Below are 23,868 nucleotides of genomic sequence, written 5' to 3' on the forward strand. Positions count from 1 at the left end.
CTCTGGTTCCCTGTTTTAATCTTTCAGGGTTTTTTTTATTTCTAAGAATAATTTCCTGGGTTGGTATCTGACTGATGCTGTCCTGTATACTAATTACAGATTGAGGATTTTTGTCTGAAAGACTCCTTATAAGCTATTTTTAATTAGTCTGATTTTTAGAAATGTCTGTCACTTCTGCTTATCTGGAAATGTTCTAATTGCACTGTTGTGTTTGACAGACAATTTTCCTGTATAAGCAATTCTTGCTTGGAAACTTGAAGATTCTATGCATCTCACTCACTTATCTTCTTCCCTACATTGTTTATTCCAAGTTATAAAGCTTAGTCTTAAGGAGTCTCCTTTGTGTCTTTTTGGCTTTTTAAAGCTCTCAATAATAATTGTCTTTAGCTTTGTTAGATTAAAATATGTCTTGGTATCTTTACTTGGTGACTATCTTGAATAGGGTTTGTTGAGCTTCTTGGCTGAACATCTTGTCTTTCATGATGTTAGTGAATCTTTAACAATTTTTTGCTAGAAAATCTTTAACAATTCTCTCAGTGGTTTGTTTTTGTTTTTTGGGGGTGGGGGACGGTGAAGGGGAGTGCTTCTCTTCTGGGATTCTGATCATGTATACATTTTTCCTCTTGATAATATCCCACATACTTTTTAGATTTTTTTTCCATTCTATCCCACTCCCTTCATACATATATCTGGTCTTCTGTTGACTCAATTATAATCCTATGTCCTTCTATTAAATTATCTACTCCTGAAATTTTATTGTTAATGTTTTGGATTTCTACTGTTGTTTTGTGTGATTTCTAATTGTCCATTTATTATTATATTATTTTCCTGAAATTTTAAAATAGTCTTTTCTGTTATTTTTTTCTTAGTTTGCCTGTACTTTTCATGATCTCCTAGAGAACTCTGTATATTAATCTTTTGAATTCTTTATGAGGTGGTTCTGTTACTATTTCTATCTCCTGTAGGTTTTATTTTTATCACTTGATGGAGCCATTTAATGGTCCTTTACGTGCTTTGATTTTAGCTGCTGTCTCCAATAAAATAAAATACCATTATATTTATCTATTATGTTTTTTCCTGCATCCTGAGTTTTTATATTGTTTTGTTTTAATATCTGAGTAGGTAGGGTATGTGTGCTACCTGGTTTGCTAGTCTGACAGCCCTAGAATTCTCACCATCTGTCTTTGAGTGGGTGGGGAAACCACTGGATGTGTGAGTCCCTTTGTTTACCAGTCTTGTGAAGCAGCTGGGAATGTAGTTAGTATTGCTGGAGAAGGTGATATGTCTGTGCTAAAGAGGCGATTTGTCTGCATGGGTGGAGGAGTGTTCTCACTGTTCACCAGCTTGTGTTTTATGTGTATATGCACTGCTGGTTGCTGGATAGTTGGTACACCTATGCTCAGATTTTATCAATCAATGAATGGTGCTGAAGCTTATACTAATGGTCCCAGGTGGACAGAATTTTATGAGTGGTTGGAGCAGCCATGAGCCTCTGGATACAGAGGGACATGTCAAAGAATGATGGAGGGAAGGGTATGCCACATGCTCTGGGGTCCCTAGGTCAGGTTTTTGTTAGTGGTGAGAGGCACTGACAATCTGCTGGTCTCTGGAACTGGTGGCTAGACTCAGAAGTAGTTGCTTTTATTTTGAAGGCTCCAGACACCTGTGGCTGGGCTGAACAGTGCACCAATGTGTGAGTCTCTGCAATAATGCATAACTTGAGAACTGAGGGGATACCACTAGACAATGGACTCTCAGTGCATAGGTTTTGGGCAGAACAGTGGATTTTGCCCATTCACAAGTTCCCTAGAGTGAATGGCTGGATAGAGAAGCTGGTACCACCAGACTGTGGGCCTCCTGTGTAGGTAGGTGAGTAGAACAGGGGATGATGTTGTTTTGTACCCACTGCTTGCGGTGTCCTTGAAAAGAGGCTCCCACTGCCAATCTGCTAGTCCCCGACTTGTGTGGTTGAGCTAAGGGCCAGGTACCAGACTCTGAACCCCAGGTTCTAGGGATAGAGTAGTGGTGTGTCGATATGTAGGAGGAGTAACGTGATGGGTGGGGAGAGTGGGCTAACACAGTTTTTAGGATCTCCTGCTTCGAGTGGCTGGAGATACATGTTCAAGGGCACTTGTGGTGAGTACACTTAACTGTCTCAGGATGGGAAACACTCCTGCCTGACATTGGATGTGGATACAGAGTTGTTCCTGCTTGTCAGTACCTGGAGATTGAGCCTGCTGATGGGAACACTTGCTTTGACTTAATATGACCGTGCTTCACAGGTTAGCCAGTATGAGCAATGGTAATGAGAAATTCGCTGTTATCACTGTTTTGTGTAGACTCCTCAATCACTTGGTACTCAGTCTAATTTTTCAGCCTAGTTTGTCTTTGATGTTCAGGGTTCCCAAGTTGTCGTTGATCTCTGATTCACTTGTTTTGTCTGCTCTTTCTTGTAAGAGGGCCATTATGAGTAGTCTGATTATGCCACATTTTGAGGCTTTTGATTACATCCTAAAGGAATATTTTAAATGCTTAAATAAAGAATTGCAAGCTGTCCTCTTTCTTAACAGTTTGACCTTGGTAAATCACATAGAGTTGTCCCTTGGTATTGATAAAGAATTGGATTCAGGATGCCTCCTTTGGATATCACAAACCATGAACACTGAGTACCTTATCTGATATTTAGTGTTTGCATATAATTTACATACATCCTTTTGTATACTTTAAATAATCTCCAAATTGCTTATAAGACCCAATTCAATGTAAATATCACTTTTACATAGTGTCAGAATTTTATGTACTCCCAGTTTCTTGTTTTCTTTTTCACTATATTTAATAGTATTTATGCCGTGTTATTTTTGTCTATATAGTTTTCATTGATGATCTTTGTAGTTGTAAGTTTTACAGTTAACACTATCATCAGTCTTGAGTTTATTTTGTATATGATATGAGATATGGGTCCTATTTTATTCTTTGCAAATGGGTATCCAGTTTTGCCAACACCATTTGTTAAAAAGACTAATGTGTTTGGGCCCTTTGTCAAAGTTCAGGTCTTCATTCATAAATGAGTGGATTCACTTCTGAGTTCCAGTGTCTGTACACTGGTAAATGTATCTATTTCTGTGCCCGTAGTAGGCTGTGTAGTAAGTTTTGGCATCAGTTAGTGAGAGATATCCTATTTTGTTTTTCCTTCTTTAGCTCTCTAGATTCTTTGCTTATCTTGGTTCTCTCTTATTTTTTGTACAAATTTAATGAATAGTTTATTTCCATCTGCTTTAAAGAATGATGTTGGAATCTGGACTGGGAGTGCATTATGTCTATAGATTACTTTGAATAGTATTAACATTTTCATGATGTTATGTTTTCCTATGGATGAGCTTGGTTTGTTCTTCCTTTTATGTAGATATCTTTTTGTTTCTAGTGTTTCATAGTTTTCTTTCTAAGGGTCTTATGTAACTATTTATTTGGTAATTATTATTCTTATAAATTTATATTTTTTTGTTCCCTGTTTTCATTCTTGTAGACTAATTACACTCTGGAAGCTCATCTATCTGCTGACTTCTGGGTGGTGATCTCATATGAAATAAACTCATGTGGTAGTTTGCTTTTGGCCTGTCCCAAAGAGCTCTGCCAAATGAACTCTCCTTACTGTGTCTTATAAAACTGGTCACTTTGTACAATTTCCTGTAATTTCTTTTCATCTGAGAATATCCTAATTTCATGGGCCTATTTGAGGCACAATTTTGCTAAGTATATGATTCTTGGTTGGCAGGTATTCCATCAGGGTTTTTTTAAAATCATTTTATTGGGGGCTCATAAAACGCATCGCAATCCATACATACATCAATTGTGTAAAGCACATTTATACATATGTTGCCATCATCGTTTTCTTTCTTTTTTATTGGGAGCTTTTACAACTCTTATCACAACCCACACATACATCCATTGTGTCAACACTCTTGTACTTTTGTTTCCCTCATCATTCTCAAAACCATCGGAGATTTTTATATTCCATTCAGTTGCTTTCTTGACTGTACAATTTCTGCTGCGAAATGAGAGTTTCCTTTTGCTGTTAACATTTTTATTTTATTCAGCTAATCAGGACTTTATACCTGTCTTTGATTTTTGAAAGCTTGATTTCGATATATCTATTTTATTTCTTTGGGGGTCTATCCTCTTTGGAGTTTGTTCAGATTCTTTTCCACCCTCTCCATCATATTAGTGGTTATATTTATTTACAGCCTATATAGATATTCTCTGTCAAATCTATATACGTCCACGAGTATACTCCCATTGTCCCTCCCAAACCCATTTAGTCTCCTTATTTATCCAAGCATCTTATCAGACCACTACTATAGAAGGATTATATATATAAAACAGTGTTCACCTCTGGTAACTTTAAATGTTGTAAACCTCCCAGTATATTCCCCTGTTAGTATGATTTTTCCCCTTTACAACCATTTTATTAGGACCTAATCTAAATACCATACCATTCCATAGTTCAATTTTATCATGCAGTGTTGTACAATCATTTCCACAATTGGTTTCCAAACGTTTTCTTCCTTCCTGTATTCCTTGATGTTGGCTCCCCTTACTCCACTATCTCCTCTGCCATACACTCTAGGAACCCTTATTCCAGTTACTGCCTCTATCGATTCACCCATCCTGGGTTTCATATACTGAAAAACATAGAAAAATACGTAACATATAGTTAATAAGTCTAACACCAATGACAAAATACAACAGAGTCAAACCCCATTATAAAATATATATATTAAAAATGAGATCAAGCAAAAAGCCTAACAGACGGAAGATCAGACGGAAATATGTTCATCCATTCACATCAGATTTATCATTTTAATCTTTTATAGTAATCTCTCGAAAATCTCTGACTGATAACCAGGTTATTCCCGTTCTTCAATTATGGTTAGAAGGAACTCACTGGAGGCTTAGTCCCTGTGTAGATCCTGCAAACGTATTTTGGACTTCCGCTGTCATCCATACCTTCTGCACACCAGAATCTCAGGATTCAAACTCTGCTACCGTTCCCTTTTTTAGATTTGCATTGTATAATTTACAATCCTTGATTCATGGATGTTGGTGTTCTTCTTCCATGTGGGCTTAGTTGATATCTCACTTCGATGGCTTCTTGTTTGAAAACAAGTCTTTAAGGCCCCAGACAATATTCTTTCACCTAGCCAGGCAACATCTAGTTTCTTCACCACACTTTGTACCCATATCTTCTCTATATTCTTCATGAGGGCGAGTTCCAAGCAGGGCCATGTCGTAAAAATTAATTGTTTTTAGATTGAAGCTAGGATAAGGTGTGAGCCCAAAATCTATGTTTATTATCTGTCTCTGGATCACCTTAGAGATATCCTTGTTATTTTATGGTAGAGAATCTCCCTGGAGCATATGGACCTTCTGTTTATAATGTCATTGATTAGCCCATGAGAATAATTTTGATACACTGTTGAGAAAGGAAGATTGAAAAAATATAGGCCAACTACAAATCACAATACATGAATTATTGGCTTATACCGAATAAATCTTTATGTGACTAGATGCTATTTGCACAAACACCCCCATCTCCCAAAACTCTGATTCCCACTGACGTGAAACCCTCTCTACCAACATGGCCTTGAAGATATCCACATAGAGAGGGTGGTGCGTGGTGCAGGGATACCAGTCAGGCTTTCTACTATACCTGACTGATCTGGTCAGCAGACTGGACAGCCCAAAAGCTTGAGCCAGCTTCTATCTTTTGTATTCTACCTTACAGGAATAGACTCATATAGTATTTGCCATTTTGTGATTGACTAACTTCACTCAGCATAATGGTTTCCAGATCCCTCTATGTCATGAGGTGTTTCAAGATTTCATCACTTTTTTAGGGATTGAAATTCTGTTATTAATTCTAAATTTAGGTTAGTTACTGCCATATTCTATTGAGTTAGTTTATTGTGCCAATCTGGCTGATAGACACGTGTGGGGTTAATTGAAGGGTGGAGGGATAAATAGCTCGGTAAGCCTCACCTTTCTGTTCTCGGGTCTCTTGCTTTCTGATGGTCGGACCAGGGTGCAGCTGCCTTAACCTGTTGCCCACCAAAGCTTGCAAGGCTCACTTCCTGCAAGAAATCCTTGAGGAGAAGCCACATGGACCTACCCTGAGGCAGCCCTGGGTGCTGGAGCAGCTGTGTGGAGACCCCTGCCAGCGCTGAGATGCTTACACATTCATTGACTCAGCTTTCCTCTTGCAGTTGGCATCATTGCATGTGCTTTGTGGGATTGAGGAGGACTTTGTGGATTGGTGTTGGACACATGGGTTAATGTTGGACTTGTGGGTTTGGGCAGCACTAGGTTGGGATGTTTTCTTGATGCACACTTACCCTTTATATAAAAATCTCTCTTATACATGAGTTTCTGTGGATTTATTCCTAAGGTACCCAGACTAATACATATATTATTTGTTTTTGGTATTTTTCTTCTTTGGGGGAGTTTATTCACGTCTTTGTTTCCCTTCTAGATCTGTATTGTTTTATGTGCTGTTTTTAGTTTGGTGATTTCTGGGTGATATCACATACATGTGATCGTGTGTTTGTGTGCTGCAGTTGATTCGCTGATCCTAGAGATCCAGTTAATACTTTGTGCAATTCCTGGTTTTGTTCTTAAAAATTCTCTAAATAGTTCCTTGTTTGAGAATACTTTTATTTCTCCGTATTTCATCATATTTGATGGATAGCTTTGCCATATACACTATTCTGGATTGGCATTTTTGTCTCTGAAACTTTGGTATATGTTTCTCTCTTTTCTTCTTTCCAGCATGACTTCTCTGCTGTTTTGTCCCTTTTTCTAGGTGCTCTCATGATTCCCTCCTTTTCCCTTAAGTTGAAAATTTGACTACTATATGTTTTGATTTCCCCCCTACCCCGCCCCCAGTGGTAGGAGCATGAGCGTAGGATTTAACTGATGTGATTAATAATAGGTGGTCTTCTGTTTAAGTATGGGACATTGTAATGAGCTGGAAAAGACGGTTTTAAACGGTGTCTAGTGTTAGTGTGCGTGAGAGTGTGTCTCACTGAGAAAGGGGAGCATGGTCTTGAGGTAGTGATGGGTGGAGTAGGTGGAGAGTATATTTAGTAATCTACCAGGGTCACTTAGCGACCCACTAGTATAGGGAGAGCACAGCAGACCCTTCTATTTTGTGTTTTACAAAAGGACCCTTGGTTTGGTGGCACTCTGATTCACTGCTCTCAGGGAGTTGATCTATAGGTGTAGGAATTGTGCCCCTATAGGGAGGGTTGCAAGGGAAGAAGAGGAGAGGTATGCTATATAACCTCCACGGCTGGGCTGCAGGGGATACACAGGCAGTATGAATGGAGGCACAGGTGTGTGTGTGTTGTGTGTGGGTGAGGGGTAGCTTCTAATCGGGGGAAGGTCAGGAGGAAGTATTTCCCAGCACAGGTTGTTCACTGAGCTAGGGGAGGAGGAGCTGCTGATATTTGCTGATATACTGAGTTCTAAAAGAAGAAAAGGGGTTTTGTGGGTTTTTTATACATAATAAAAAGAATTTAAAAATCTGAAGCAATCAGTATTCAATTCATGTTCTGATTTCTCAGGGTGCAGGTGGTCCCGACCTGTTCGATTCTGGCTAGAACTGATTGAGATTGCTAGGAGGTTCTATCTGGTGGCCATCCCCCTCTCAGCCCACCCCCCACCAATTCTGAAATGAAAGTTTTCTTCCTACATCTCTCTCTCTTTTTAAAGATCATTTCATTGGAGGCTCTTACAACTCTTGTTACAATCCATACATCAATTGTATCAGACATAGGAGGACATATATTGCCATCATTCTTTTCTATTCAGCCCTTGGGATCAGCTCCTCCTTTATTCCCTCCTTTTCCCCCATCCCATGGCCCCTTGATAGATTATAGATTGTTATTATTTTCATATGTCACACTGATCATTGTCTCTCTTTCCCTCTGGTTTCTGTGGTTCTTCCCCCTGGAGGGGGTGTGTGGTTATGTGCCATTCATTGTGATCAGTACTCCCTTCCTCCCCTTCTCCCCTCCTTCCCCCACCCTTTTGGTATCGCTATTCCCGTTCCTGTTTCTGGTTTCTATGTGTCGTGAGCTTTATCTCTTGCCTATAGCTATGTGCATGCTCCAGCCCAGTCCAGAGTGGGAAGACGCACTGGAGTCATGATAGTGGGGTGTGAGGAAGTCACAAGGAGCCAGAGGTGCTCTAGTGCACCCTGATTGACTCATCCCTTCCCTGCCACCCCTCTGTGTGGGAATGTTCCACTGTCTACAGATGGGCTTTGGGTCTTAGCTGACTGCCCTCATTCTCACTAACACACTTCTGTTGTTTGCTTGTTATTAATCTTCTTATGCCTGTTATCCGGGGTCGATGACACCTCATGACCACACTGGCTGTTGTGCTTCTGCCATGTGGGCTCATTGCTTCACTGTTGGATGGCTGCTTGTTTAATTTCAAGCCTTTAAGACCCCACATGCTATATCTTTTAATAACCGGTGAGATAGTTAAAGTTTATTTTGCCAACCTGGCCGATAAACACATGTGGGGCTAATTGAAGGGTCAGGGGGTGGGGTGGGGGGGGAGATAAATGGCTCAGCGAGCCTCACCTTTCTAGTTCTTGGGTCTCTGGCTTTCTGGTGGTCAGACCAGGGTGCAGCTGCCTTAGCCAATTCCCTGCTTCAGCTTGCAAGGCTCACTTCCTGAAAGACATCCCTGAGGAGAGGCCATATGGACCTACCCCAATGCAGCCTTGGGTGCTGGAGCAGCTGTGTGGAGACCCCTGCCAGCGCTGAGATGCTTACACGTTTACTGATTCGGCTTTCCTCCTGCAGTTGGCATCATTGCGTGTGCTTTGTGGGATGGAGGAAGACTTTGTGGATTGGTGTTGGACATATGGGCTAATGTTGGACGTGTGGGCTTGAGCGGCACTGGGTTGGGATGTTTTCTTGATGTGCATTTACCCTTTATATAAAACTCTCATATATATATTTCTGTGGATTTATTTCTCTAATTTACCAAGACTAACACAACCAGGCACCATCTGCTGTCTTCACCACATCCGCTTATACACCCAGTTTTTCTTCAGCGATCGTGTCGGGGGTGGGGGTCTGGATGGGGGAGGGTGAGCATCACAGAATGTCATTTTATTAGAGCAAAGTGTTCTTGTATTGAGGGAAGGTATGAGCTGAGGCCCAAGGCCCATCCACAGCCTCAGTGTATTGCCTTATAAATATATGTGCATAGGCCAATACCCCTATTTTTATGCATTAATGTATTTACATAAATACACACATCTGTTAATACCTGTATCAACAGCTTGGCTTCCTAGAGCTTTCCTCTGTTTCCTTTTGCCTCCTTCTGCCCCATCATCACATTCTCCTTATTCCAACTCTTAATACTTGTTCTCAGCTAGATTGGTGTTGCTCTAATACCCGCAGGATCTCTACAGCCTCCTAGATGTTAGTTTTAATTCCCTGGTTGTTCCCCTGTCTGTAGAGTTGTTTGCTTACCACAGCTTCCCCCACCCCACCTTCTTCCCCCAAGACCCTCCAGGGCCATTGACCCTGTTGCTTTCTCCCCAAACTTGCTTCCCATGTCTGTCTTATATAAGTAAGCAAACCAGCAATGTCTTAGTCCAAACAATAAGAAAACAAGAGGTTGAAAAAGAAAAGGAGAGAAACAAACAAACAAAAAACCAACCATACATAGTTCCAGGTCAGTCCATTGACCTTTATGAATCTCTCCTCCTGGTACTGGGGGAATTCCAGGGGCTGCCCCTCCTAGCCTGAACTCTATTTGGGGGGCTCTTTAGGAGGTTTGTGGATCGACTTTGCTCCAATTGCTGATCTGTTATGCTCCCTTTTGGTTTGTCCCACTGCAGGGGATTCAAGCCACATTCTCTGCCTGCCGTGTGTCCCCATTATTGTCCTCTGTTGCAGTGTGCGCCAGTTAGGGGACAGCATGTTTTGAGTTGTGGCAGTTGTCCCACAGTCCTCTCTGTGCTGGAGCAACTCCATGGGGGGGGGGGGACATCATCCTCTGGGCTTGGTGTGCCCATATAGAGGCTAAACCGAGTGTCCCTTTATAGTTTGGTTCTGTGTGGGCATGGTAAGTCTGCTCCTTTACCTCACCTGAAGGTTTAGTGTTGTTCTCTGTGGCACATACGTCAAGGGTGGGGTCAGATTGGCTCTGGTTGAGGCTGGCCCGTTAGCCCGATCTTTTCATGCATTCCTCCACATGGTTACGTCGCTCTCCTGGTTTGCTGAGCCATGGTGGGGTCTGTATGCACACTCTAAATTCTGTGGAGACACAACCTATAGGTGGTTTATTACCCTGTTCCCCCCATGATATCATCTCAGTTTCTCCCCCTGCCACCACTTCTTTTTGTTGGGTTCACATGCACTTCCTTGGGTTTGGTCTGAACTCTACCCGACTGCCTGTGCCTCCACCCATATATTGTGAAAGAAGTGTCTTTTCTTCTACACCTACTGTGCTGATTATACTTACCTCGGTGGACTCATGTTATACTTTCCCTTTTGTGATTGGCTGACCTCCTTGGGACCACTTCCTCCAAGTCTTCCCATGAAACAATGTGTTTCATGTGATCATCCAGGCTTTTTATTGCTGCATAGTACTCCATTGTGTGTATATGCCAGAGTTTACTAATCCATTCATCTAGCAATGGAAATTTAGGTTGTTTCCAACTCATTGCAATTGTGAATTGTGCTGCAATAAACATTGGGGGCCCAGACAACTGGTCCTGTTTCATTTTTTGCTTCTTCCAGGTATATGCCTAGTAGAGGGATAGCTGGATCATAAAGTACATCAATTTCCATTTTCGTTAAATATATCCAGATTGCTTTCCACAGTTGCTGTACATGTCTACACCACCAGCAGCAGTGAATGAGAGTTCCTATTTCACCATATCCCCTCCAACATTTGTTGCTCTCTGATTTGGAATAATCTCTGGGGTGTTAGATGGCATTCATGGTTGCATTAATTTGCCTTTTTATGGCTAAAGATTGGGAGCACTTTCTCGTGTGTTTATTGGTCATACGGGTCTCCTCCACAGTGAAATTTCTTTTCAGTTCTTTTGTCCACTTCCTTAGGAGGTTAACTGTTTTCTTCTTTTTGCAGGCCAGGAGGGTATTGTATATTTTAGTAAGAAAGTCCTTTAACAATTGATGTATGTATATGTATGGATTGTGATGAGAGTTGTATGAGCCCCTAATAAAATGTTTTAAAAAAAAAGAAAAAAAGAAAGTCCTTTGTCTGATGTGTCATTGCTGAAAATCCTCTCCCAGTCTGTGAGTTGCCTTGTTACCCTCTGGGTGAAGTCTTTTGACTCGCAGAAGTGTTTCGTTCTTATTAAAATCCCATTTGTCAATTTCCAGTTAACCTGTGTGAATACCCTTCCCTATTGTGGTGAGCCTATGTATTCCCTGGGCCAGTGATCTTAGGCTAGTCCCAATTCCTTCATTGATGGTTTGGGATTTTACTTCTAGGTCTGTGATCCACCTTGAGTTTGTTCTTGTGCATGGGGTGAGGTAAACATCTTGTTTCATTTTTCTACATGTGGATATCCATTGTTTCCAGCACCAATTGTTAAAGAGGGCATCCGCCTCCCACTTAATGCTTTTGGGGCTCTTATCAAAGATCAGTTGTCTATATGTGGATGTTTTTTATTATTATTAATCATTTTATTGGGGGCTCATACAACTCTTATCACAATCCATACATACATCAATTGCATAAAGCACATTTGTACATCATCACCCTCATTATGCGGACAGTTTTACTTCTGGACTTTCTGTTTTTTTCCACTAGTCTGAGTATCTGTCATTATGCAAGTACCATGCTGTTTTGACCACTGTGGGTGTGTAGTAGGTGTTAAAATCTGGTAAAGTGAGTCCTCCGACTTCATCCTTCTTTGTGAGTTCTCTGCTAATTCGGGGCTTCTTCTCTCTCCATATGAAATTGGTATTCAGTTTTTTCAATTCTTTGAGTAAGGATGTTGGTATTTGAATCAGAATAGTGTTAAACTTATAAAGTGCTTTGGGTAAGAGTGACATCTTTACTATGTTGAGTCTCCCAATCCATGAGCATGGGATATTCTTCCATTTGTGGAGGTCGCTTTTGGTTTCCTGTAGTAAGGTCTTTAGTTTTGGGGGTTAAATATATTCCTAGGTATTTCAATTTGTTCTTGGCTATTGTGAAGGGTAGTGCCTTCTTGATCTCCTCTTCCATGGTCCTGTCTAATGTATATAGCAAATCAATAGATTTCTGTTTGTTGATCTTGTATCCCGCCACCCTTCCATATTCTCTATCAATGTAAGTACTACATGTAGTTTTGGGGATTTTCAATGTACACAATCATGTCATCTGCAAATAGCAATAGTTTCCACCTCCTCTTCTCCCAGTTGGAGACCTTTAATGTCCTTCCACTGTCTTATGTTGTTAACTTGGATCTCCAGTATGATCTTGAAAAGAAGTGGGATAAGGGACATCCTTGTCTGGTCCCCTTTGTCAATGGGATTGTTTTCCTCTTTTCTCCATTGACTATGATGTTGGCTTTTCATAGATAGCTTGTATTAGCTTGAGGAATTTTCATTCCATTCCTATCTTCTTGTGTCTCTTAATTAGGAATGGGTTTTGGATATCAAATGCCTTTTCTGCATCTGTCTATATTATCATGTGGTTCCTATACTTATCAATGTGGTGTATAATATTGATGCATTTTGGGATGTTAAACCGCCCCTGCATCCTGGGATGAATCCTACTTGATCACAGTGGACGATATGTTTTATATACTTTTGTAATCTATTTGCCAATATTTTGTCAAGAATTTTTGCATGTATGTTCATTAGAGATATCAGTCTGTAGTTTTGTATACCTGTGGGTTCCTTGCCCTGTTTGGGTATCAAAGGTATACTGGCTTCGTAGAATGAGTTTGGAGATTTTCCATCCTTTTCTATGCTCTGGAATAATTTGTGGAGTATCGGTGTCAACTCTTCCCTTAATGCTTTGTAGAATTTCCCTATGAAGCCATCTGGTCTGGGCTTTTTTTGTTAGTAGCTTCTTCATAACCATATCTATTTCTTCTTTCATTAAGGGTTTGTTGAGGTTCTTGACACCTGTCTGGATAATCTAAGGAGGGACTGTTTTTCCAAGTATTTATCCATGTCTTCCATATTTTTTAATGCATTAGAATAGTCATTCATAGTACTTTATGATTATCCTTTTAATCTCATTGAGGTCTGTTGGGATTCCCTGTTTCCTCCCTCATCCTGGCTATTGATGTTTGCGTCTTCCTTTCCTTGGTTAAGTTTGCCAGCGGTCTGTCAATTCTGTTGATTCTTTCATAGAACCAGCTTTTTGCTGCATTAATCTTTTGCATTGTTTTTATATATTTGCACTGGTTTAACTCTGTCCTGATTTTAAATATTTCTTTTGCTTAGCTATTGGAGGGGTTGTTCTGTTTACTCTGTTCTAGTTCCTGGAGGTTTTGTGGTACCATATCAGTCATAAGCATCTCTTCTTTTTTCTTTTTCTTTTTTTTTTTCAAGCTTGTTGAACCTTCACATTCACTCTGAGGGGCACTGCGCAGCCCCTCAAAGGCGACAAGGCCCACTTGCTGTGCGCACCACTCTTTAAACTGCCGCTACGAGAAGCCACAGTCCTTGGGTTTGGGTACAAGTCTTCTTTTTTCATATCTGCATTTATTAATATCAAGTTACTTCTGATAACTGCCTTTGCAGTATCCCATAAGTTTTGATACACTGTATTCTCGTTCACTTTCGTTTCTATAAATGTCCTAACCTCTCTAGACTGGGTCAGTACCCATTCATGTTGCACAAGATGATTATTTTTCTTCCAGTTGTTTGCCCTTGCTTTTCTGGTCATCCTTTTATTAATCTCCAGCTTTATGTCGTGGTGATCCAAGAAAGACATCTGAGTAATCTATGTGTTTGAATTTACTCATGCTTGACTTGTGTCCCAGCATATGGTCTATTCTTGAATGAGCCATGTGAACTTGAAAAGAATGGATTTTTTTGCGTTTGGATGGAAAGCTCTATTAATTTTGTCTATCAAGTCCAGTACCTAATCATATTGTTTAACTGTTTAGCCTCTTTGCTGAGCTTCTTTTCGAGTGCTCTATCTTTCTCGGATAGCAGTGCTTTAACCTCCCTGGTGGTGTAATTATGTCAGTAATTTTGTACCCAAAGCAGTACATTGTTTTGCATAAAATTTGTTGTTTTATATTGAAGCCTGTAATTTTTAAGGAATTACTTATTTTAATCTCTCTAGTAGACACTCCAGGTATGAGGAAGTCAAATTGCTCTGCAGTTACAGTGGAGGACACTGCTGGACCGGGGAGCAGATAAGGGACTTCTCTGCATTGTAATTCCAAGTGTGACTCAGGGTTACAACTTCTGACAGTTAACATTTACTCCGAGCCACACTTGTGATTAATGCCAGGGAGGTTAAAATCACTTGCTATGATTGTTGAATCCGTGATTTCTTTTTCATCTTGTGAATAGTTTGTTTGATACATTTTGCTGGTTCATTGTTAGGAGAGTAAATACTCCATATGTTTGTTAGTTCCTGGTTTACTGATCCTTTGAGTATTATATAGTGCCCTTCTTGTCTCTTTTTATGATTTGAACCTTGAGGTCAATTTTGTCAGAGATTAGGATTGCCAATCCTGTTTTTCTAAGTTGCTGTTTGCCTGGTATACTTTCCACCAGCCTTTTATTCTTAGTGTATTTGTGTCTGTGTATTTAGGATGTGTCTCTTGCAGGCAACAGATTGTTGGGTTACATTTTCTGAGCCAGTCTTCTAGCATTTTTCTGGTAATGTATGAATTAACGCCACTGGAATTCAGAGTTATTTTTATAATCTGTGGATTCATTGCTGTCATCTTGTGCCTTGTGTTTTTGGTGTTGGCCTATTTCCCTTCACATCAGTGTGCTGTGTTTGTGTCTGGGGCTTCCTTCTTGTCTTCTTTTCCCTCTGAGACCCTATTATCTAGGTAATTGTTGTCAGCACATTGGCTTCTGGATGGAGTTGGACTATATGGTGATCTCCTGCTTATGTTTGGTGAATGTTATTCCTCTGACCATAGTGAGTTGGCCAATATCTTACACAGGGTTGGGTGCCTTCCAGCATATTCTTTGAGTTTTTCTTCATCCTGGAAGACCTTTATCTCCCCATCTAGCTTAATAGATAATTTAGCAGGGTAGAGGATTGTTGGGCAGGTGTTTTTTTTTTCTTTCAGTTTAGGAAGGTGTTGCCCCACTCTCTCCTCCTCTTCATGGTTTATACTGATAGATCTCAGCATATTCCTACCTGAGCTCAATTGTATGTGACCATCTTCCTTTCCCTTGCCACTCTTAAAATTTTCTCCTTTTTCTCAAAATTGGATATTTTAATTATTATATGCCTTTGTCAGTTCTTCTTGGGGTTTAATCTAGTTGGTGTCCTCTTTGTTTCCTGTATGACTGTTTGATTCCCATTCACACAGGTGGGGAAATTTGCTTCCAGAAATTCCTTCGCTATTTTAGCTATAGACTTGTTTGTAGTGTCCTGCTCTAGTAGATCAATTATTCAAATATTGTTCCTTTTCAAAGCATTGGTCATTGATCTCAGGTTATCTTCCACCTCTTTTATTATCCTATTTGATTATCTCTCTCATTTGCTGATGTTTGCCTGAGTGTCTTCGAAATTGCTGATATGGTTGTCTGCCTCCTCTAGCCTAATGGTGAATTCTGTGATCTTGTGTGCAGCTTCTGCTACCTCATCGATTAGCACCTGTATTTCCCTCTGGTGCGTGGACTTCATCCCCTCTATAATGGCGTTCATCCCCTCAATTGTGGACTTCATCTCCTCTATCATTGCATCCATATTCTGTGTTGCTTCCCTCAACTCCTGTGTTACTCCAAGCAGCCTTCTGAAGATTTCTTTTTGTAGCAGATCCGCATCTGATTCTTCAATGAGCATCATTAACATTGCTGCTGTGTTTTGTCTCTCTGATTTTTTGTTGTTGTTGTTGTTGAGAGTGATGTGGTTTGCTTATGCTTGACTCCTTTGTGGAGGTTGGCACCATTTTTCTGGGAGACCAGGAGGCCCAGAGATCTTTCTCTGTATTACTGATAAGGGTGCTTTTGGGGGCTGCCTATGGTCCACTATAGAGATGGCTCAGACTGCCATATAGGCAGTGTTCCATGGCAATTCAGTGGCCAACAGTGGTGAGGAGTTTCAGTTACTGGAGTGGGATTGGAGTATATATATATGTACTCCAGTATATATACATGCCCCTGGGCTACTTTGAACTGGTCTGTCAGGACACAATTAGAAGCCTTTTTTCTTATTTAATTTAAAATTTTTATTTCTTTTTTTTAACAATGCCTAATAGAAGGCAAAGGTGGGGGAAGCCTCACTGCCACAGGAGAGGGTGCTGACCGAGGGCAGAAACAGCCCCACTGTCCTGATGCAGGTGCCAGGGGAGAGCCTCTGCAGTGTGTAGGTGCCTGGCACTGGTGGGGGCAGCTGTCACATCTGTGAGTGGGAAGCATTGTGATGGCCTGGGACAGGCTGCTGCTGCTGTGGCTGGCAGGAGTGGAGGAGCCCCGTGTGCAACAATAAGGGGGTCCAATTGGCAAGCATTGGCCACATTGGGGTCTGAAGTAGTATGACTGGCACCAGCTGGGAAACCTTTGGACGTGGGTCACTTATTCCCTGGGCTCTGGAGCCAGGCTAAGTGTGGGGAATGTATGTTCTTCTTACAAATGATGCACTCCTCCTTGCTCCCCGTGGGCCTGGGACACTAGGGAAATGCTGAGCCAGCACAGGCAGGAGCAGAGAGGGTTCAGGCTGCCACAGGTGAAGCAGTAGTGGTGCTGGCTGGCACCAGGGGGGATGCATAGGAGCGTGTGGGAGCAGCAAGGGCTCTGGTAGGGGAGCATGCAGGAGTGGCAGGGTGGGAGCAAGCGGGTAGATGGGAGCTCTGGCTGGGGCTTGGGTGGGGAAGCGCGGTGGGAGAGGAGTGGCGGAGCATGCAGAAGCAGTGCGGGCTTGGGCATGGGAGCATGCATGACTGGAATGTGTGAGTGGCATGGCAGGAGCGGAGGAGGGGCTTCTGGCAAAGATGCTGGGGCTGGGGGAGAGGGTCTCCCTAGTTTCAGGTAACCTAACTTGCCACAGGTAGACTGCAGATCAGTTCCTGGGGCCCTGGGTACCATCTTGACTCCTCCCCATTACATCTCTTCTAAAATTTTCCCTGTGCTTAAAATAAAATTCTATTCTGGAATTTAAATCACAGGTATATTTGTTCCTCTTAAATGGTGTTCTACATATTTCTTAGACTTTCTTTTGATTTTTTGGAGGGGTGGGGGAGGGATACTGCTTCTGATTGTTCCTCTAGCACATTTGTCCTGAGAATTTTTTTCACCCTAATTAATTTGCTCTTCTATTGATTTATTTCTAATCTTTCGCGTTTTTCAATACATTTTGTATTTCTGAAATCTTAGAAGTGGTCATTTATTTGCTCCTATTTAATAATTTTTAATTTTTCATTTGTTTTGTCAGTGAATGTCAACTTGAATACTATGGACATATCTTCAGGAGAGATCAATTGCATGTCCTTAAAAATACTTATTGTAGGACTGAATGTGACAGTTGTCAGGGCAGACCCTTGATAACTGTCTGGCATTGGTACTATTTGGCATATATGGAATTCATAGAGTCCTTCTTGGGGTTGTGTGGATGCTAAGAAATAGCAGTTGATGCATCTTCCCAAAGGGTGAAAAAAGTTTTGTCAAAGTCATCTTCTTTTTAAATTTTGATTTTTTATTCCTAAGAACTTTGTGCCACACATTTTGATGCTTTAAATTGTTTGCTCTGTCTCCTGCTGGATCCAGTGTCCTCACTCTACATTCCATCCCTGTGCTAAAGTTAATACCGTAATGGCTTTCCCTAACATTTTTCTACCCAGTTAGATTGGCCTTTGTCCTTTTGTGTCCAGCCTCAGAAAGGCAAGGCATATGAAAAACATTCTAACCATCTCGGTATAACTAACTTGAAGGTCTCACCGTGAAGCCAATCCTCACAGCAGGCCTTTCCTGAATCTCCAAAGAGATTCAGTCATTACACCTTATGTGTGTGTTCTGTTTGATGGGGCTCTCCCTTTTTTATACATACATATTGTGCATTAGTACTTTGTTCAAAGACTCTTTCCCTAGTGTGCATATGGTGTTGGCTAGATCTTTATTTTAGAAAATACCCTTTCCCAGACCATTGTCAGTAAATGCTCATTAAATGTATGTTACATAAGTATGTGAACATGCCTGGTACATGCTTGTCATACATTAGGTGCTTGATACACACCAACTTCATCCATTCCTTGGTGTTGGAAGAGGGAATTGAATTCCCTGATTTGAAACATTCACAGGACATTTTGGGTTGTGCTGAAGCTGCATTGAGTTTCTAAGGCTGAACACAAAGGCATTTGATGAGCCTTTATAAATTGGAGAAACAGGAAGGCTTGGATATTATGTGACTCTAACAGCTGTTATGTATATTGGTAAACTAGTACAGACAAAACAAGGGTATGGTTGATTAGCTTTCAGGTGTGGTTTTCTGCTCTCATCTATGTCTCCTCCTCCTCCAGGAGAAATGAGCCTGTGAGCTTACACAACAGGAGAAGGGTGCCATGGAGAGCACCATGGAGCAGAGGAGCATGCTGGTGCGCAGTAAAATCAGTGATGCTGGCAAGAGGAATGGTCTGATTAACACCAGGAACTTGATGGCAGAGAGTAGAGAAGGGCTGGTGTCCATTTATCCAGCTCCCCAGTACCAAAGCCACCGAGTAGTGGCTGGTACCACACCAGCTGCCCTGGATGGCAACAGAAGTGATTCAATTCAGCAGCTGCTAGACCCTAACACCCTTCAGCAATCAATGGAGTCCCACTACCGCCCCAACATCATTCTCTATTCTGAGGGTGTTCTGCGCTCCTGGAGGGATGGCATGGGGACTGACTGCTGTGAGACCACCTTTACTGAGGACCACCCACCCACCAAAGACAGCCTGGAGTACCCTGATGGAAAGTTCATCGAACTCTCAGCCGACGACATCAAAATTCATACCCTTTCCTACGATATGGAGGAAGAGGAGGATTTCCAAGAGCTGGAGGTCAGAGGATGTTTGTTAGAACCCATTTTCATAGATTGTATGAGATGGAATGGTGGGGGGTCTCGCGGGAACCCATGAGTTAGGAAATGACATCATTGTACAGAAAGGCAGAGAAGGTAATGACATTCTTGATACTTCTTAACTCTTGAATATTTATGAAGGATGAACTAAACCCACAACCATTAAGTCAATTATAACTCATACTTACCCTGTGTAGGGTTTTCAAAACTTTAAATCTTTATGGAAGCAGATAACCTCACATTTCTCCCATGAAGCAGCTGGTGGTTGTGAACCACTAACAGTGAGGTTAGCATCCCATCACTTATCTGAAACCATTACTAAGGTTCCATGTGAAAGACAGAGTGGAGAGAAACTGATGCATGAAGACCCAATAGATCAGTGGTTGTCAACCTTCCTAATGACACAACCCTTTAATACAGTTCCTCATGTTGTGGTGACCCCCGGCCATAAAATTATTTTAATTGCTACTTCATAACTGTAATTTTGCTACTGTTGTGAACTGGGTGACCTCTGTGAAAGGGTTGTTTGACACACCTCCCAAGGGGTCACAGCCCCACAGGTTGAGAATCGCTGCAATAGATCTTTTGTCAGTTATTCTGATCAGAGAAGACCAGACTGTAGAGTGGGGCCAGCAATGGCGGGCTAGTAGGGAGATTCTTATTGTCTAACATCTCATGCAAAGTGGGTAGATTAGAGTAATGTATGACCTTAGAACTACACACACCTGAAAATATTTATGTCGGACAATTTGTGTACTCTTCTGGCAGTCCCATAGGGTTTCTTTAATTTGGCATTCCAAATTTCTTGCTAAGGGATTGCTAGTATAGCTAAAAGTTTCTGGAAGAAATAGTAGAAAATGATAGCATAAAAGGATGATGACTTGAATTATTATTTGCATTATTCTTTAGTAGACAGGAAGGCAAGTAGGGTGTTTGAAGTACATGTGCAGGAATGTACACACTTTACATGGTATAAGATTACACAATGGTTTCTGGTTGGTGTGGTACATCCTCTTTCCTTCAAAATGACATCAGATGGGAGACAGAAAGAGTTGATGCTGCACAGGCATGAAGGGGGCGGTTCTCGGACAAAGGCTGTAGTATTTGTCAGCTTGCAGGTAGTTGCCACATTTGAGAATGTACTTTGATTACAGTGCCTTCAGAGATGTGAGTGGCAATAAAGAGGTAGCATATTCAGTAGGTGTCTGGGGAAGGAAATACAGAGCAGGCCCATCCTTGGAAAGACATGTGATCAAAGGGTAAAGATAAGTCTGAAGTAGGTGGAGACATTTTACTGGTGCGGGGAATGTTCAGGAAAGAGCAGCCGTGATACCAGTGACTGAGGGACACAGTTCTGGGAATGCAAAAAGTGCTGGCCTCTCATGGGAAATCTGAGTAGAAGAAGGAAAGAACTCTATGCTGTCTTGGAGTAAACACAACTGGAGGAGACATTTGGGACTTGAGAATATTTGGACAGCTGTCCGGAGGAAGCAGCCATGACATTGTTGAAGAGATGGCAAGACTACAGAGGGAGTCTGTTAGAAGTTTCTGTCTGATTTGTGATTACCAACGTTCTCCAACAGGTATACATAGTTGGATTTCCTTCCCATAAGATCGGGAGGCAGGGAAATGCAAAGGGGAAACATTTAAAAGTAGAATTAGACCCACATTACCTTAAAACAATGTCCATAGGGTCCTAGCTGATATAGTTGAAAGAAGCTGCTGTGGGCTACAGGTTTATAAACTGGGAAACCAAGAGACCAGAGAGAATCAGAGAAGTGAGATGTCTAAAGGTTTGAGAAAGCAGATTGCTTCCGCTTCAGTTTCAGCTCGAACACATATATAAGGGAGTTTGAAACAATTTGTATGAAATTCTATTATCTTTATTCCATTTTTGTATTAAGTGTCAACTATTTCCAGGTCTGAAGTTTTTGCTCAAAGAAGAAGTACATGGGTTGTAAGTGAAGTTAAGGAAATAAGTTAAGGAAATAAGTTAAGTAAATAGATGACATCAAAAAGCAACTTCAGTATTATACATGATGATAGAATATCCAGCTGGCTCCAAAAACATCCAGAGGAGAAGGGAGCTTTGAAGTCAATTTAATGAGTTCCAAAGGAGTTTCCACCTGCAGTGTGTCTTGAAGGACAAGTGTGAGATAGACAAAGGAGGCTTTAAAAAAATAGTAGTTTGGTTAACTAGTAAATCTAAAAGGGGTAGTAGCAGGAGAATTCCAGTAAAGGGGACTCCACAAGCACAGAGGCATGCACCGTGGAAGATTTATAATACAAAATCGCTGATTTTAAATCGTTAAACCTCTGATGGTGGTGAGGAGTACAGGAGATGGGAGCAAGAGGAATTAAATTTTAGTGGCACGACTAACAAGACTACAATAAGGAAAGGAAAGACATAGTGAGGAAACAATGGGTGAATATACAACAGGAACAGGTGCTCTCTGGAGAGAGCCAAGGCAGCAGAGGCGGGCTCTGACATCTGACCTGCCTACGGAGACCCTCAGGGAAGGCTGCAGGCAGGAGGAGAGTCAGGCTTGCATTTGGGGGGCAGAGGAAGTGTCTGTTTTGACTGCAGAGTACGAAAAGGTTCAGGGACTGGAGTGCAAAGGGAAGGAGGGGCCACTGGCAAACCATATACACAGTCCATGGAAACCTGTTCTTTTTTTAAAAATCATTTTATTGGGGGCTCGTACAATTCTTATCACAATCCATACACCTTCATTGTGTCAAGCGCATTTGTACATTTGTTGCCCTCATCACTCTCAAAACATTTGCTTTCTACTTGAGCCCTTAATATCAGTTCCTCATTTTCTCCCTCCCTCCCCCTGCCTCATGAACCCCTGATAATGTATAAATTATTATTATTTTGTCATATCTTGCACTGTCCGACAGGAGACCTGTTCTAATGAAGGTACTTGAAAGTGGAACTTGCACTTCATGGGAAGTGTTGGAGTCTAGCCAAAACTCTGTGGCAGAGATGTTTCTAAAGCCACGGAGGATAAATTGACTTGCAGAGGATTTTCAGCTTTGCTGTGAATTTACAAAAAAATCAGGTCTAACCTATGCATTCGCAGTGGAAGGCGGTATATTTTCTAAATGAATGTTTCCATCATTACTTGGTTTCTTGGGTAAGCTTCATTCGTTCACTCCTTCCCTTGATCGCCACGCTGTTTCCGTGAATAACTACTGCATGTGAAGGTCAGTGGGAGATGAATAGGTGTTAGAATGTCTTTTTAGTACTATGTTCACTTCCATCCAGTGTTTTCACAATGAATTGAATGCAATATAATTGTATATCTTTATTTTAAGACTTGCATGGGCTTTTCATTGTACTTGAAAACCAATAAAAGCAATATTTGAACATAAATCTTCTAGTCAGAGTATGTGTAAACCCACATTTACCCCAAATTTCTAAGTCTTTTTTTTTGAAACGATTTTTTATATAATAACCTCAAAGTTTAGATATGATTCTTTGAAGCTCTATAATAGCCAGAGACACTTAGAAACAACCGAACACTTACTGCATTAATAATTACCTAGGGGCATGACAGAGGAGGTTGGAGGAAATGGAGAGCTAGCAGCAATGAGCATGAGAAGAAAATGTTCTGGAATTGGTTGTGGCGATCATTGCACAGCACTTCTCAATATGATTACATTGTATGATATGCGAATTACATGTATGTCAAAATATTTTAAAAAGAAACTTTACTTAACCACAAACTCAAGCATGGTGTTGTCTACTCTTCAAGTTGTGAGGATCTGGGTTCTCTCTATATTGAGTTACAATCAATAATGAAGGTTGTTTTGATTTCCATCAGCAAGTACTTTAAGCCCTCCTGGCTGTCAGCAAGGAAGGCTGTGTCATTTGCATATCACAGCTTATTAATATGACTTCTAATCCTGACGCTGTTTGTTCTTCATATAATCCAGGTTCTCAGATAATTTCCTTAGTCTAGAGATTGAATGAGTATGATGAAAGGATACAACCCTGACACCACACCCACTTTCTGATTTTAAACCATGCATTATTTCTTTGTTCTGTTAGAAAAACTACCTTATGGTAGAGCAGAGTAATGAAGTCTCGAGGGACTTTGGGGCCAGGACATGGCACCTCATCAGCCTCGACTGGGAAACACCCCTAAACCTCAACAAACAGACCTTGAATGATTTAGACGCTTTTCTTTTCTTGCTTGCTTGCTTTTGTTGTTGTTGTTGTTGTTTTCCTTGGTTTTGTTGCTGTTGTTTTCTTTTCTTTCGTTGCTTTGTTTTGTTCTGTCTTATTTTTCGTACATCTTATTATCTCTGCAGGTCTATCTAGAGATGATAGGCAGGATAAACAATCTGGAGGAGAAAACAACATGACCAGCGGTTCTGTGGGGAACATTGGAAAGGGGGAAGAAGTGATGTTAACAAACCCAGGGACAAGGGAAAAACAAGTGATCCAAAGTCAGTGGCAAGGAGGGTGTAGGAGGCCTGGTAGGGTTTATTCCAGGGCAATGTAACTGAGAGGCATTACATGATAGGCTGAACATGATAGTGGGACAAGACTAGCAAAGTAAAAGGAAATAGAGGAAAGGACTAGGAGGCAAGGGGCATTTATAGAAATCT

General features: G+C 41.2%; 1 protein-coding gene and 1 non-coding gene across 2 annotated transcripts in view; one reads left to right on the top strand and one right to left on the bottom strand.

Annotated features, from left to right (window-relative positions):
* Nucleotides 1-13,603: 13,603 nt before the first annotated feature.
* Nucleotides 13,604-13,735, bottom strand: LOC142423611 (small nucleolar RNA SNORA68). Its single transcript, XR_012779222.1, has one exon. It is a non-coding gene; the product is annotated as a small nucleolar RNA SNORA68 (small nucleolar RNA).
* Nucleotides 13,736-18,748: 5,013 nt separating this feature from the next.
* The window catches only part of SYNDIG1 (synapse differentiation inducing 1), a 125,549-nt gene continuing 120,429 nt past the window's right edge, over nt 18,749-23,868 (top strand). The window contains exon 1 of the mRNA XM_075564051.1: nt 18,749-19,228. Within this exon, the coding sequence (XP_075420166.1) occupies nt 18,749-19,228 (480 nt within the window). The remainder of the gene's footprint in view (nt 19,229-23,868) is intronic.

Source organism: Tenrec ecaudatus, chromosome 12, assembly GCF_050624435.1.
Source record: "Tenrec ecaudatus isolate mTenEca1 chromosome 12, mTenEca1.hap1, whole genome shotgun sequence".
NCBI classification, from domain to species: Eukaryota; Metazoa; Chordata; class Mammalia; order Afrosoricida; family Tenrecidae; genus Tenrec; species Tenrec ecaudatus.